The sequence below is a fragment of the Odontesthes bonariensis genome, chromosome 2 (assembly GCF_027942865.1).
Source record: "Odontesthes bonariensis isolate fOdoBon6 chromosome 2, fOdoBon6.hap1, whole genome shotgun sequence".
NCBI classification, from domain to species: Eukaryota; Metazoa; Chordata; class Actinopteri; order Atheriniformes; family Atherinopsidae; genus Odontesthes; species Odontesthes bonariensis.
In genome coordinates, this window is record NC_134507.1 from 44,340,633 (window position 1) to 44,355,348 (window position 14,716).

The following is a 14,716-nucleotide window of genomic DNA, read 5'->3' on the forward strand; positions in this document are numbered from 1 at the left end:
ACACTCAGAGGTAAAGTTATGTTCATGTTTTAATATGTTTATGCATTTGGCAGACGCTTTTATCCAAAGCAACTTACACTGGTAGGCGGGTAGGTTAAGGGGGTCTTGCCTAAGGACCCCTACCGGAGGTAGTACCACTCATGGATAGGATATGAACACAGGTCACCTACATACAAGGTGGCAATCTTACCACTACACTATCCTGTCCCTTTGTCGTGAGTTGTGTTTCCGAGGAGAAGGTTTCTGAGGTGAAGGTTTCTGAGGTGAAGGTTTCTGAGGTGAAGGTTTCTGAGGTGAAGGTTTCTGAGGTGAGGAGAACGTTTCTGAGGAGAAGGTTTCTGAGGTGAAGGTTTCTGAGGAGAAGGTTTCTGAGGTGAAGGTTTCTGAGGTGAAGGTTTCTGAGGTGAAGGTTTCTGAGGTGAAGGTTTCTGAGGAGAACGTTTCTGAGGTGAACGTTTCTAAGGAGAAGGTTTCTGAGGAGAACGTTTCTGAGGTGAACGTTTCTGAGGTGAACGTTTCTGAGGTGAGGAGAACGTTTCTGAGGTGAGGAGAACGTTTCTTAGGTGAGGTGAACGTTTCTGAGGAGAAGGTTTCTGAGGTGAACGTTTCTGAGGTGAACGTTTCTGAGGTGAACGTTTCTGAGGTGAACGTTTCTGAGGAGAAGGTTTCTGAGGTGAACGTTTCTGAGGTGAGGTGAACGTTTCTGAGGAGAACGTTTCTGAGGTGAGGAGAACGTTTCTGAGGAGAACGTTTCTGAGGTCAGGTAAACGTTTCTGAGGTGAACGTTTCTGAGGAGAACGTTTCTTAGGTGAACGTTTCTGAGGTGAACGTTTCTGAGGTGAACGTTTCTGAGGTGAACGTTTCTGAGGTGAACGTTTCTGAGGTGAGGTGAACGTTTCTGAGGTGAACGTTTCTGAGGTGAACGTTTCTGAGGTGAGGTGAACGTTTCTGAGGTGAGGTGAACGTTTCTGAGGAGAACGTTTCTGAGGTGAGGTGAACATTTCTGAGGAGAATGTTTCTGAGGAGAACGTTTCTGAGGAGAACGTTTCTGAGGAGAACGTTTCTGAGGAGAACGTTTCTGAGGAGAACGTTTCTGAGGAGAAGGTTTTTGAGGAGAAGGTTTCTGAGGAGAACGTTTCTGAGGTGAGGTGAACGTTTCTGAGGTGAGGTGAACGTTTCTGAGGTGAAGGTTTCTGAGGTGAAGGTTTCTGAGGAGAACGTTTCTGAGGAGAACGTTTCTGAGGAGAAGGTTTCTGAGGTGAGGTGAACGTTTCTGAGGAGAACGTATCTGAGGTGAACGTTTCTGAGGTGAGGAGAACGTTTCTGAGGTGAACCTTTCTGAGGAGAACCTGCTTTTCTGAGTCTCTAGAGAGGGAGGGGTCGCTTTTGTGCCCTTTTGATAACTTCAGGTCAGGTCTTCAGCTAAGTGCACTGCTAATAATTGAACACTTCTGACCCTCCTTACTGCAGGTTTGCTGCAGTGTGTAATGATGTTTTCCAACCCTCCTGAAAATAATCCCCACCTCCCTCAACATTTCAACATTGAGGGCGAGGTTGTGAAATCTGCACTATGCTGTTAGCATGAGGTGGAGTGTGGTGGAGATTTCATCCTTTGTGGTAAAGATGGTTCTGTGAGCAAACTAATGGGTCCGGGTTGTTCAAAGCATTTCAGTAATATGGGTGTGAGAGCCACAGGGCAAAGGTTGTGCAGGCAGTGCTGGGTGTGCTGGGTTTTGGGACAGGAACTGTGGGGGCACTGCTCAGACTATTGAGCACTACTGCTAACGGAGTGAGATTTTGGCTTGCAGTTGGTGTAGGTGGGAACTTGTTGCCACAAGCAACGTGAGTCTCTGCTGCTTAGCTTTCGTGCATACACACTCTTTGCTTCCCTGATCCCCATGGAGATTTCTCCTTGCAATTCTTTGTGTTGCATTTCCCCAGATTTAAATGCCATATCTCTGGTTCTCAGCAGTGAATAGACTTCGCCATTTAACCACAGTTTCTGATTGGCTCCCGTCCTGATTATTCTGACCACAGTCACATCATATGTACATTTGTCGACAGTTTCTGTATATTCCTGTGGGTCAGTTATGTTGTCACCTGTTGCTGACTCATGTTGATTTCAACACAATCTTGCAGATTCCTGTGCTCACCTTCTGATTTCGCTGCGCATTGGTCTGTCCTGTTTAGCGTGGATGTGTTGGTGGTGTGAGCACAATAGTCAGGTGGTCAAAGTTATCAATGTGGGGATGGGGTTATATGCATCTTTCATATTTGTGTACACCAGGGTTAGTGTTCTGTCAACACCTGGTTGCAATATTCACAGGCCGAAAGAATTCATGCAGAACAGATGTGAGCCTCGCCTGATTGAAATCTCCAGTTGCTGTGAAGAAAGCATTGATATACTCCCTCTGCTTCTCACTGATGTTACATATTCTGTCATTATGAAGACTGCCGTCAGCTCCCTCTGCATGTCGAGGTATCGGCATGTCACAGGTATTAACTGCACATGTGGTGCGCAGTGAGTGGGAAACACCATCATCTGTTTGACTGCTTTTAAAAACACCCCATACACAATTATTCAGCATGGGGTTTGCCCCTTACATAGAGATTGTTTTTCCTGGATTCTCTAAATCATTTAATGATTCTATGTAATATAAAATGTCAAAAATGTTACTTTTTTCGAATTTGACATATATGTTGCTCTTAAATCTTTTTAACAAGCTTTATTTCTGAAAGACTTATCCCCTTCTGGTATATTATTTTCTACCAGTCATCTTAAAGAGATGTTGCCAGTTACCCTAATTAGTTGTGAAATCTTGCACAATGTTTCTGTTCTTTCCCTTGTGCCTTTTTTAATCTTCCTTATTTTCAAAGGAATATAAAGGTTGAAATGATTTTCTTTTTGATTTTTACAGTGTCCCAATAGTTTTAGAAATGGGATTGTTGAAGGATGCAATAAAGAGATCAACCTTGAACATGATCAATTGGTTGCATCGATCCTCAGTTTCCAGAGTCTTTGAGCACTTTGGCAATGTCCAGGTGGGCTGACATTTACCATTTACTCAGAAGTGGCTCTATTCGCTCTCTAAGGCATCGAGACCAGACAGGCAGAGGACAGCAGGGAGAGTTTTCCTGCTGACAGGTTGTCCCATTTCTGCAGGAAAACTAACAGTTTCCTGGTTTACCTCTTGGTGAAGGCCGTCCTAACTCCTTTACTCATTATTGCCAAATGGCCTACTGTTAGAGGAGTCTAAGTTTCTTTTTCTCCTGGGAACTGTAAACGTCAAGGCTTTTTTGTACCTTTAGCTAACGCTGCCAAAGTTTCTTCCTTCTTTTGAGTTTAACCTCCTTTGATCTGACATAACAAATGCCTTGGAACATATGCAGAAATGATATAAATGATTGGGACCACATGCCTCTCAGTTTTAATAGTGGACTGCTCTTATGTATAGAGGAACCTCAAGTAAGATCACAGGTATTAAAAAGGTGACATTCTACTTTTTGGGAAATACTGTGACATCCTTGCAACAAAAAACAGTTACCAAAGGCCAACTTTGCACTCAACATTTATTTATTTCCAAGTTGGAGAAACTGCACACACTGAAGCAAGCAGCATGAGCATCCTTCAAAGACTTTTGCAAGATTTATTGTAATTATCACCCCATGTCGCTTTGGATAAAAGCGTCTGCAAAATGACCGTAATGTAATGTAATGTGTTAGATGGCAACCTGTCCAGGGTGTGCCAGCCTCTTGCCCTGGGATAGGCCCTGAAATAGGTCCTGAAATTGATGAAACATGTATGAAAAAAATCTTTCAACTATTTGTACCAGGAGGCTACTGCAGAGCCGGCACATATCCAATAAACATGCTGAGTGAAGCTGACTTCCCTTGGGAGTATTTTAAGAATATTTGCAATGAACTATTCTTTGCTATCTGACCATATTTTTTGTCTAGCATTGCACACATTAGATAGAAAGCACTTGATGTACACAACTGATATGTATATTGGCCAAGATGAAGATCATGATGCAGTTATACATGAAGTCCGCCAAGGTCACTTTCCCATTACAAGTCCATTAGCATCCTCTATGAGCAGAAATTAAATATGATATCATTAAGTATGTTTACATTTGTAAATAAACACTTGCAAACAAAGTGTTAAAGTATTGGCTGCAGAGTCATCAAGCATAGTTGAAACTGGTTACATGCCGGTTACATTCAGAGTTATGGTAGCATAACTCTGAAGCTAAGGGAAGTTTTGAGCAACATGATTGGTTCAAAGTTCAGTCAATGTTAAAATAATGCATAAGGACATACAGAATTGAATCTTCTTCAGAAACCTTGGAAAAAATATCAGTTGATGATTATTTTTTTTTTAAACACAGACGTTTCATCATTATTATTTGCTGAACTTTTTCTATGATGGCAGCACTTGAGCCTGCTTGAGCTCATTTTTAGCTGAACATCATCAGAAGAAGCTTCAGCAAAACTTTTACCATGATCATTACCAATGCTAAGAAACCTGATTATTTGTTCAGAAAATGTCAGTCAAGTAGTGAAACAGTAATTGAAATTATTCACGGGAGATGTTACTGGTTTTCCTAGAAAGTCCTTATTTTGTGTGAGCTCCTTATGAACCGTTTCCCTTTGTTTGGGAAAATTTTTGATGATGCCATAAGACGTAAAACATCAACTAAGCCAAACTCTCCTGCGTGCCTTCATCTGAGCCACCACTTTCCTTTGGGAGTGCATGAAGCAGTGGCATGACAGTGTTGGTGATTTTTTTTTTCTTGTTTTCCTTCAACATGTTGCTTTCCTTTTGTTGTGTTCGTAGCTTTAATTGTTTAGGTGCAAATTTAGTTTTCTTCCTCACTACAAAATGTGGTTGCCTAATTTCTCACGCACATGTCCTTTTAAGGACAAATTAGGAAACCACATTTTGTGGTGTCTCCACTTTTTGTGCTTTGGTCTTATTTTTGGACGTTTATTTCTATATATTTGTGGCAGAAAGTTTACTCTGGTGAAGGGAACTTCTTTATTTCTCCACTTTTTGTCCTCTCTTTCCCCCATGTGTCTCCTGCACTTTGGTTCACCACTTCCTGCGCCTCCCTCCGCTTTGTTCTCCTGCACTCCACTTCAGCCAACACACCTGCCATCCAAGAGGAAAAGGGAGCTTGTTTCCGTTTGGTCAGCTCTGGGAGGCAGTGTTTGCACCCAGTGTCTGCCCAGCTGAGCAAACAGCTCTGCTGCTGCAGTGTGGGCAAAGCCTGGGGCCCTCGCTGTGACAAATGCCCCCCTCCAGGAACAGGTAAGGCTCCAAGCCTCGCTAGACATATATCCTGTCTCAGTTTTGCCACATGCTTTTTTCTTTCACTTGTTTAGACCTCACATCATGACACACATCATTCATATTGCAGTTTAGTTTGGCTTTGTAGTAAGTTGTCGGACATCAATGCTTCTGATACAGCTCACACTCTGAGATCCTGGAGTCTTGCTTCATATGTTTCATCCTTGAATTTAACAAGCAACAAAAGAAGAGTATAGATTATATTGCAGGTTAAGAACTAAGAATAAAAAAAGTTTTGTACATGAACTTTGAGGGCTGCTACCCAAGACATACTAACTTAAGCTGTCAGCAATCACAAATAAGGAATAATCCTGGTCCCACAGTTGAGGCTCAGACGGGCATCTTTGTTGTTTTTTGGTCCAGTAAAACAAATAATGTAGTTCAGGAACATTTCTTTTAATATTTATTCATTTATTGACTTACTTATTTACTTGGCGTGTCTCTGTACAGTGCACTCCCCAACCAAATCCCCGTGGTTATTTTAGAATTACATTACATTACGGTCATTTTGCAGACGCTTTTAACCAGAGCGACTTACAATAAGTGCGTTCAACATCGGTAGGCAAAAGAACTTCGGGTCACAAGAAATCATAAGTGCATTTCCTTCCAAAACCAAACAGCTAAGAGCAAAACTAGTGCTAGAGTAAGTGCGATAATCAGGTACCTAGACAGATGGGAAGACAATTTAGAAAACAAAGACAATTTAGGATTCAATATAAACACAAGAAACTTGTGCTAAAGAAAATAAAAAATTCAAAAAATTCAAATAAAATAAAGGATCAGACTCAGTGAATAATTCCCTACACTCCCTATTATATAGATCAGTGAGCAGTGCTGACCAACATGTCATTGGGGTCATCAAGTGGGAACCTCCTTCCATCAGTGTGTCGTCTAGTTGGGCCCACGTAACCTCCAGGAGGCTAGACAATGACCACTGGCGTCCCAGAGTCACCCCCCTAATGCCAGCCAACACTGCCCCTCACACCACAACCACCATAATCTACCTCAGCCTCTCACCAACTGCACACCAGTCACAGCGGGGTGGGGATTCAAACCCTGGTTCGGGTAGGGGGTAATGAAAATATAGAGGGTGCCAGTGGTGGAGGAAACAATAAGTGCGTAAGGAACTAGGACGGAGCAGGTGATGTCCTAAGAGGGCGGATCTGGGTAGTGTTTCCTGAAGAGGTGGGTTTTCAGCCTGCGGCCAAAGACGGCTCAGCTGTCCTGATATCAGTCGGGAGATCGTTCCACCATCGGGGTGCCAGAACAGAGAAAAGCCGTGACCGTGTTGATCGTGCGCAGGGACCGCTGAGTGACGGGGCAGCCAGGCGCCTGGTGGCCGCAGAGCGAAGTGGTCGGGCGGGGGTGTAGGGCTTGACCATAGCCTGGAGGTATGAAGGAGCTGTTCCTTCCACTGCCCTGTAGGCCAGCACCAGAGTCTTAAACTGGATGCGAGCAGCTACAGGGAGCCAGTGTAGAGAGCGGAGAAGGGGAGTGGTGTGGGAGAACTTGGGGAGGTTGAACACCAGACGAGCAGCAGCTTTCTGAACCAGCTCCAGAGGTCTGATGGCAGAAGCCGGGGCGCCAGCAAGGTGGGAGTTGCAGTAGTCCAGGCGGGAGATGACAAGAGCCTGGATGAGCACCTGTGCTGCCTTGTCGGTGAGGAAGGGGCGAATCCTCCGGATGTTGTAGAGGAGGAATCGGCAGGAACGGGTCACTGATGCGATGTTTGGCGAGAACGACAGTTGGTCGTCCAGGGTCACACCCAGATTCCTCGCGGTCCGAGTTGATGTCACCACGGAGTCATCCATGGTGAAGTACTTTTAACCATTAGTGAACTTTGACTCCCAGACCACGGTCCTCTAATCCCCATTACTTTGTCAAGTAAAAAAGCAAAACAAATAAACAAAAAAAAAAATTGAGTAAGAATTCATGTAGTTGTCCAACAGCAAAATTTGCCTTCAACTATGATGGCTCCAAAATAAAGGTTAAGTCTTGCAGTGTAATTTAAAAAGAAAAAATAATTCTTGTTTTGGGGAAAATGCAAATCCTTCTGACCAGTGCTCACACAAGCTGTACACACACTCTGATGAATGGTGACACAAAATGCACAACAGCTGAGCACACTAAACCAACTCCATTAGATTTGAGTGCACACAGCATGAGAGCTCACACTCAGCCGAGCACCAGTGGGCAGTGAATACAATGTTAACCCATACCTGATATCACTTTGGAACGCTGACTTAGTTAATACATTTCAAGAGCTTGAATCAGGGCAACAGCTCCGCAAGCACATGGCACAACATCGGAGAGCCAGCTCTTCAGGTCCAGACTCAGCAGTGCACCTACCTCTGAAGGAAAAGGGACACCGGGGACAGTAATGTTCACATTCATCACAGAGAGAAACAGAGGTGGTCTCAGGTATCACCTTCCCAGCCCCTACAGAGCAGCATCGTCTCTCCTCCCCGGGCGGTTCATTCACACCTTCAGGGGTGATAATGACTCTAACAACATGCTCATTGGTCAGGGGGCTCAGTAAGGACCCTCTCTGCTTAGAAGCTGACACCCCCCACCATCTGGTTCAGAGCTGAAGAAGCCTTTAGGATGAGGTGAAACATCTTCAAGATCCAAGAAGTCCCAGTTGTTCTTCAGATTACCATGTCCTGGATGACTGAGAATCTACATCATATAAAAATATATCAACAATAATAATAATAATAATATTAATATTAGTGTTGCACCGATACCATTTTTTGGCCCCGACACCAATACCGATACCTGGCTGTGCAGTATCGGCCGATACCGATACCATACCGATACCACTCTGTTTAAAAAAAAATAAAAAAAAAATAAAAATTATATATATATATATATAATTTTTTTATTTCAAACAGAGTGGTATCGGTATATATATATATATATATATATATATATATATATATATATATATATATATATATATATGTAGAGCTGCATACTACTTGGATGTAAAATCTTTATTAGTTTACAAGTTCATAAAACACATGGGGTGGGGGGCTCCGATCTAATGGAGAGAGAGAAGGATTGGGAACGCAGGCTTCCTTGGTCGCGACACACACACACAGGCTAACCCTTAACACAGCACACGGAATGAAAACCCACCACAAGTCAGGCTAGCTTCACTAGCTTTAAGGCACGCTTTAAACACAGCACACGGAATGAAAACCCACCACAAGTCAGGCTAGCTTCACTAGCTTTAAGGCACGCTTTAAACACAGCACACGGAATGAAAACCCACCACAAGTCAGGCTAGCTTCACTAGCTTTAAGGCACGCTTTAAACAGCACACAGAGTCAACACACCACAAAACACGCGGCTAACCTGCAGCATAAGGCGCCCGTTTAACCACAGACCCGTCACTCCTCCCCACGCAACCCCACCAATCAATACCACATAACAATAGGCCGACCTATACATAAACACTAAAACACGAAGTTAAAAGGAGAGGAATACTTAACTCGCCCACTTGGCGAGACCCTCCCCCGGGGTCTGAGCTTGTGCCGCCGTCCAACTCCCCGGGGCTTTGCTGGACAGCGAAGACGGTAACTGGCTGTCAGCTGGTAGTGCGCTGTCACGACCGCACAGGGAGCGATGGCAGCCCAGCACTCTCTATCGTGGACCCTGTTTTGACCACAGGAAGCACCCAGCCTCCCCTCCTCACACTCGCGCTGCAAACTCCCCCTGGCTAGCTGTCTTCGTCGCCGGCAGCTCTAGATGACTGTGAATGCCCCCTTCCCCAGCTGACAGAGTGCAGTGTCGCCAGACGTCTTGCTCCTCACACATAGAAAAAGCTGCCCCGGCATTGGTTAAGAGCGGCTATTGGCCCGCTCTCATTGGTCTGGAGCAGGCCAATAGCGATAGCTGCACAGTGATCACAACACAGTGTAGCGAGTGTCGGGAGACGTTCAAGTGTCATACAAGTATCGGAAATGGTATCGCTGCCCTATTTGTTGGTACTCGCCGATACCGATCCCGCCATTTTAGTGCCGATCAGGGCCCCGCCCGATACTGGTATCGGTATCGGTGCAACACTAATTAATATTAATAAAATATATATATGTACAACTTTTTTCATCCTTCTTTCCTTCTGACAGCATTATCTCGAACTAAAGGGTTATGAAATTTCCCTTTAAAAACGTAGCTATATAACGTCCGTTAGCTGATAACGTGCAGAACATGAGCAGGACTGCAAAACCGGAAAGTCCCAGTCTGAGTACATGCACGTGTATATAAAAAAAAAGTTTTTTGATGTCAGTTGATAATAGTGGTGCAACGGATCATCATTGATCCGTGATCCGTTCGGATCAATTATTTCGGTTCGGCACACACATGATCCGCGGATTACTTTATGAAAAAAAAAAATTGTGCGCATGTTCAGTCCTCACACAGCCGTTACCATTCCTGCTAGTTTCCAGGGACAGAGCTACTTTCCACGCTCTGGGTAAAAGTCTGCAACAGTTCCCTCTTCAATAAGCAAACAGTCCTATGGCTCGTTTGTGATTTATTGTCTTCAGCGTAAAACATGTAGAACAGTGGGCATGGAAAATAAAAGTAGGTTAGACTTCGGTGCAGACTTTGCGGCGACATCACCCCGGTGTTTCACTGACAGGAGTGAAACCGAAAGCGGGTGAACAACCGCGGCATTTAGGCAGCCCCTTCCTTCACAATCCGACCGGGCTAAAGCGATCACAAACGCTATCGGTGTGTTTTTATGTTGCACTTTAAGTTGTTTTTCTTTGATTATGTTGAAAAGAAGATGTTAATTGTGCACTTTAAGTTGATTTTATATATTTCAATTTAATAATTTAAAAGTGTTACTAAACAAAAAGACAAAACATGTTTATTTGTCTTTTTTTTGCTGATCCGAAAAATGATCCGATCCGTGACTCTGATCCGAGGAACGATCCGAACCGTGAGATTTTTGATCCGTTGCACCCCTAGTTGATAATGATGATATTTACAACAACATGCTGACCATAGCTGTGTTTTCATCCAATGTTCAGCCTCCTCACAGACTGCTCATAGACAGTAGAAGCTTCGACCATGCTCTTGTTGTGTGGTCATATTTCTGGGATGCTGCAATCTAATTGGAGCCCGAAGCAGCCAATCAGAATTTATCGCCCCCAAATTTTCTGATTGGTTGACTTTGTCGCGTAATCGTAACGTGAACAGTTTGAGCAACAGTGCAGATGAAGCTGAGTGAACGTGCGGCAGGCTGGCGGCGCGTTGGAAGAGTTTGTGAGAGGGCACTGAGTGACCAGTGTTCTCATCATAGTTTGCAACACCACTGTATTTTTTTTCTTTTAATGTATGAAAGGAGAAACTAAAGAAAGAGGGGGAGTGGTGAGAGACAATAGGAGAGAGCCTGAAAAGATATACACCAACAACCAAAAAACCAGGTAACAAACTGCTGCATCTGTGGAGAGAAAAGAAAGCAAACTGTGGCCGTGCACGGGATCGTCAGGAGCACCTGCAGAATCACCAATGGAAAGAAACACACAACAAACAAACAGCAACAGCATCACCAGCAGCAAGTGTATGAGAAGGAAAAATACCTGGACTTACTGATTATCATTAAAGCCACATTTTAATAGTGGGGTGAGCATGTGATTGAAAGAATGGGGGAAGGCCCCAGGTAGAACCCCCATAGATATGGAGCAAAGGAGCCAGGCAACTAGGGGCAACGGGCCCCACATGCCCAAGGACCACACCTCCACTTGACAGAGGCCCCTCTGCCTGAGAGGACCCGGCCACGCCAGACAGTCTCCTCCAGCAAGCCAGCACCCGCCCCAGCTTCCAAGGCAAAGTTGCCCTGGGAACCCGGATGTGAGAGTAGCAGGGAGGGACCCCCACGTCCCCCCTCCGGGAAGGAACAGCACAGGCGGGCCAAAGGACCACAAGTCCTGAACCCAGGCCTGGCAGTGAACAACCATGCACAAAGACACAAAGACACACACTCCCACAAAGACATACACAAACACACACTCACACAGGCACAAAGACACACACACACTGAAGATTTAAAGCCCTTAAACTCTGATGGCTTTCCAGTGGATTATCTGCTGTTTTCTCCTCAACTTTGCTATGTACACAGGTACGGAAAGCTTAGACCTTTGTGATTTTATTGATGCAAAGCATTTTACTATACGATGTCCACAACAGCACACTCAACACTAACAACAATCAAAGCAAAAATCACAGGCAACTCACCTATGAAGCCTCTCGTTAATTCACTGGCAGACATCTCCCTGACAAAAGCAAATCCTGAGCTTGGAGCTGTGCTCACAGCTGCTTTGTTCACTGTCTCTGGAATCAGAATCAGAATCAGATCAATGGTAATCACCATCCCTGGTCCCTGGGCGTTGTAACATGCTCAGTTACAGAGATCAGTTAACCCGGTTGTAATAAAGTACAGCCTCACATGGCTTTAAATTCTGGATAAAAAAAACCTGAGCAAAGCTCGTCTCAACATTAGAAATGTTAGAAGCCATCTGCAATGTCAACGTATGCACATTCACTAAGAGATAGATACCTCTTGGTGAAATAATTTGCATAGATTTCACTTTTCTGTAAACTTAATCAATAAGTGCACTGTCCATAGAAGCCTTTCAAGCAAACAGACAGTGCTCCGGCTCTAAAACCATTTATTAAAGCCTTTCAATCGCACATGTTGAAAGAATGAGCCTGAAGAACATTGAAGTCCCCTGAGATGACATTTGTTGTGATTGGGTGCTATATGAATAAAACTGAATTCAACGAAATTGACCATGTGTCCCAAGATAATGTAATTTAATCCGAATTCCTTGTGTCGGGACAAGGTTCACAGCTTTGTTGAGAAGATGTCACACCCATGGACTCACGTTTTTAGTTTTATGTTATGTTTGTTTTCAGTCCAGGTTTAGTTTTTGTCATGTCTTAGTTTCCCTGCACTCTGTTTATTAGTTCACTCACTTCACCTGTGTTTTTTCCCTCAGCTGCACTCACTCCCCAATCACTCTCACCCCCTATTTAGTTTTCTGCCTCCCCTTTCAGTTTTGCTGGATCTTTGTTGTTGATTGTCACGTTTGCCCTCCTATGCCAAGTTTATTGTTATCCATGTTCCACGTCGTTGTTACCAAGCTAAGTATTTATTGATTCCTTGCCATGTCAAGTATTTTTGTTTGTTCCTTATAGCTACGTTTTTCTCCGGCTCAGCCGTGCTTTCTGTTGTTACTTTGTTTTTTTTTGTTAATAAATCACCCTTTACTTTTAAAGTCCGCATCCGTGTCCTCCATCCTCACACAACCTGACAGAAGATGCTGTTAGACTTGCTTTAGGAGTCCATTAGAAGAGCCCCCCCCACGCATGTCAGTTTGTCAGAGCAGTTCACTCAGGCAGTTACTGTTGGCACTTGGAAGTAGCCGCATCCGTTTCTTGTGCACCGTGTTAAAGTGATTCTGTGCACACTGTATATGCTCACATCTCATTTAAAGCTAACTTGTGATGACACATATTTCCTGATGCCTTATATCAGTGTCAGATAAGAAGCAAATTAGTTTCAGTCGCTGAATTCAGACACTTTCTTCCATGTCATCATGTTTATTTATATTACATCCAAAAAAGAAACAGAAAAGATGAATTTAGCACTTTTTGTTTATTGAAGATGTTTCCTCTTGCATGAGTGTTTTTTAAAACTCTTTGACTCCATGTTGTTTCCACCTGAAGCTGTAACATTGCTCACACCAAAAATCTTTATAATAGATAAACAAAGAGCACGATCCAATTATAAATGTGAAAAGTTCACTTGAATGTTATCTGCTTGTGTTTTGTTTCTATAGCGAAGTTCAAAGAAATTTGTCCCGGTGGAATGGGCTACACTGTTTTACCAAATCCTCCTGTGAAGAAGCCAGTGACGGTTTACCAGGAGCCCGTTGATTTGTTACCCCCACAACCCCTGCCGACACCAGAGAGACCTGTGGAGGCTTTTGGGAAACCAGAGGAGATTATACCAGGTCCGTTTGACATTTTACTACCTGTGCATGCGCATTTCTTTTTGTTTGATAGCACAGGTGAAAGTGTATGTGCTAAAAGTACCCGAGCAGGTCAGCAGTCCATCACAGGGCCGACACAGAGGCAGATGAGACAAACAAGCATGCATGCTCATTCCACAGTCATTTTAACATCAATGGTTAACCTAACGTGCATGTTCTTGGACTGTGAGTGGAAGCTGCAGTACCCGGGGAGAAGCCACACATGCACAGGGCACCAGCCAAGCTGCCGACTCGGAATGATCTTTCTCTGAGGCGACAGTGCTAACCACCAGACCAACATGTGCCCCCATGTTTTTTTCTCTAATGGCGGAACGTCTGCTGGGACATCGCTGACGGGCCTCTGATTTATGCTGAGTTTTTCTAGAACAAGTAATGACACAATGGAATATGTCACCTGAGGTTAATTTTTTTTTTACTTGTTAAAAACAAGTCAAATAACTTCACTGGACCTGAGATATTTACTCATATGTGAAAGCCAGATAACAGGATAAAGCTCAGAAATGAGAAAGCCAAACTTTACTTGATCAAGTTTCTTTGCAAGCTTTTGAATGAATAACGAGATGAAAGAGACTATAAGGTTCCTTTTATACACCATCCACTTTGTGCTGCAGGAGAAACTGAGTTGTTATCAAGTGGTTGGTAAGCTTTGAGAGCTGTCGTGTCTGTCAGCAAGTAGCTCACACCAAATTACAGTCCAGCAGACTGAGATGCCATCATGACCTGTTCCTCTGGGTTTTCCAGATCATCTCTGCAGTTCCACTTTCTGATGAATCGGGGCCGAGTCAACGACAAACTGATCCTCCTAACATGTTGTGTTAAATTGTCCAAAGCCACAAATCTTATTGCAGTAGAGCTTGATTGTTGTCTAAAAAGTGAAATCTATTGTTGTATTTAACGTTCAGTAATCTACCCGAATCCCACGATACTCTCCACTGTCCTGCTGCCCAAATGCTGTTCAGAGAAACACATTCATGGTTGGAACTGTCCTCAACGTGAACACTAAACTGTTGTTCTATTTGTCCTTAGGGGTGACAGAATTTTATGAATATATATATATATATACATGTACATATATATATATATATATAACCAGTGTGATTGTGTCTTATTGCCACAGGTATTGTAGTGAGCTTTATGAACAGTCATTTTCCTTTTTTTTTTCTCCATACATTATTCTGATTCTGCCGAGCTTTATACTGACGATAGTCAATAAACACAGCAATATATCCTTAGAATAACACCAAACTGAAACCATTTAAACCACCTTCCTACTTTAATGTGTAGTTTGATATTACAA

General features: G+C 43.6%; 1 protein-coding gene across 5 annotated transcripts in view; it reads left to right on the forward strand.

The window, feature by feature from the left end:
• ltbp1 (latent transforming growth factor beta binding protein 1) overlaps positions 1–14,716 on the forward strand; it is a 173,155-nt gene that overhangs the window by 103,791 nt on the left and 54,648 nt on the right. For 4 of the 5 annotated variants that reach the window (XM_075482115.1, XM_075482119.1, XM_075482118.1 and 1 more), the window contains exons 11-12: positions 5,144–5,311; positions 13,207–13,380. In XM_075482115.1, coding sequence (XP_075338230.1) covers positions 5,144–5,311; positions 13,207–13,380 — 342 coding nt within the window. The remainder of the gene's footprint in view (positions 1–5,143; positions 5,312–13,206; positions 13,381–14,716) is intronic. The other variant, XM_075482121.1, reaches the window with a different exon arrangement.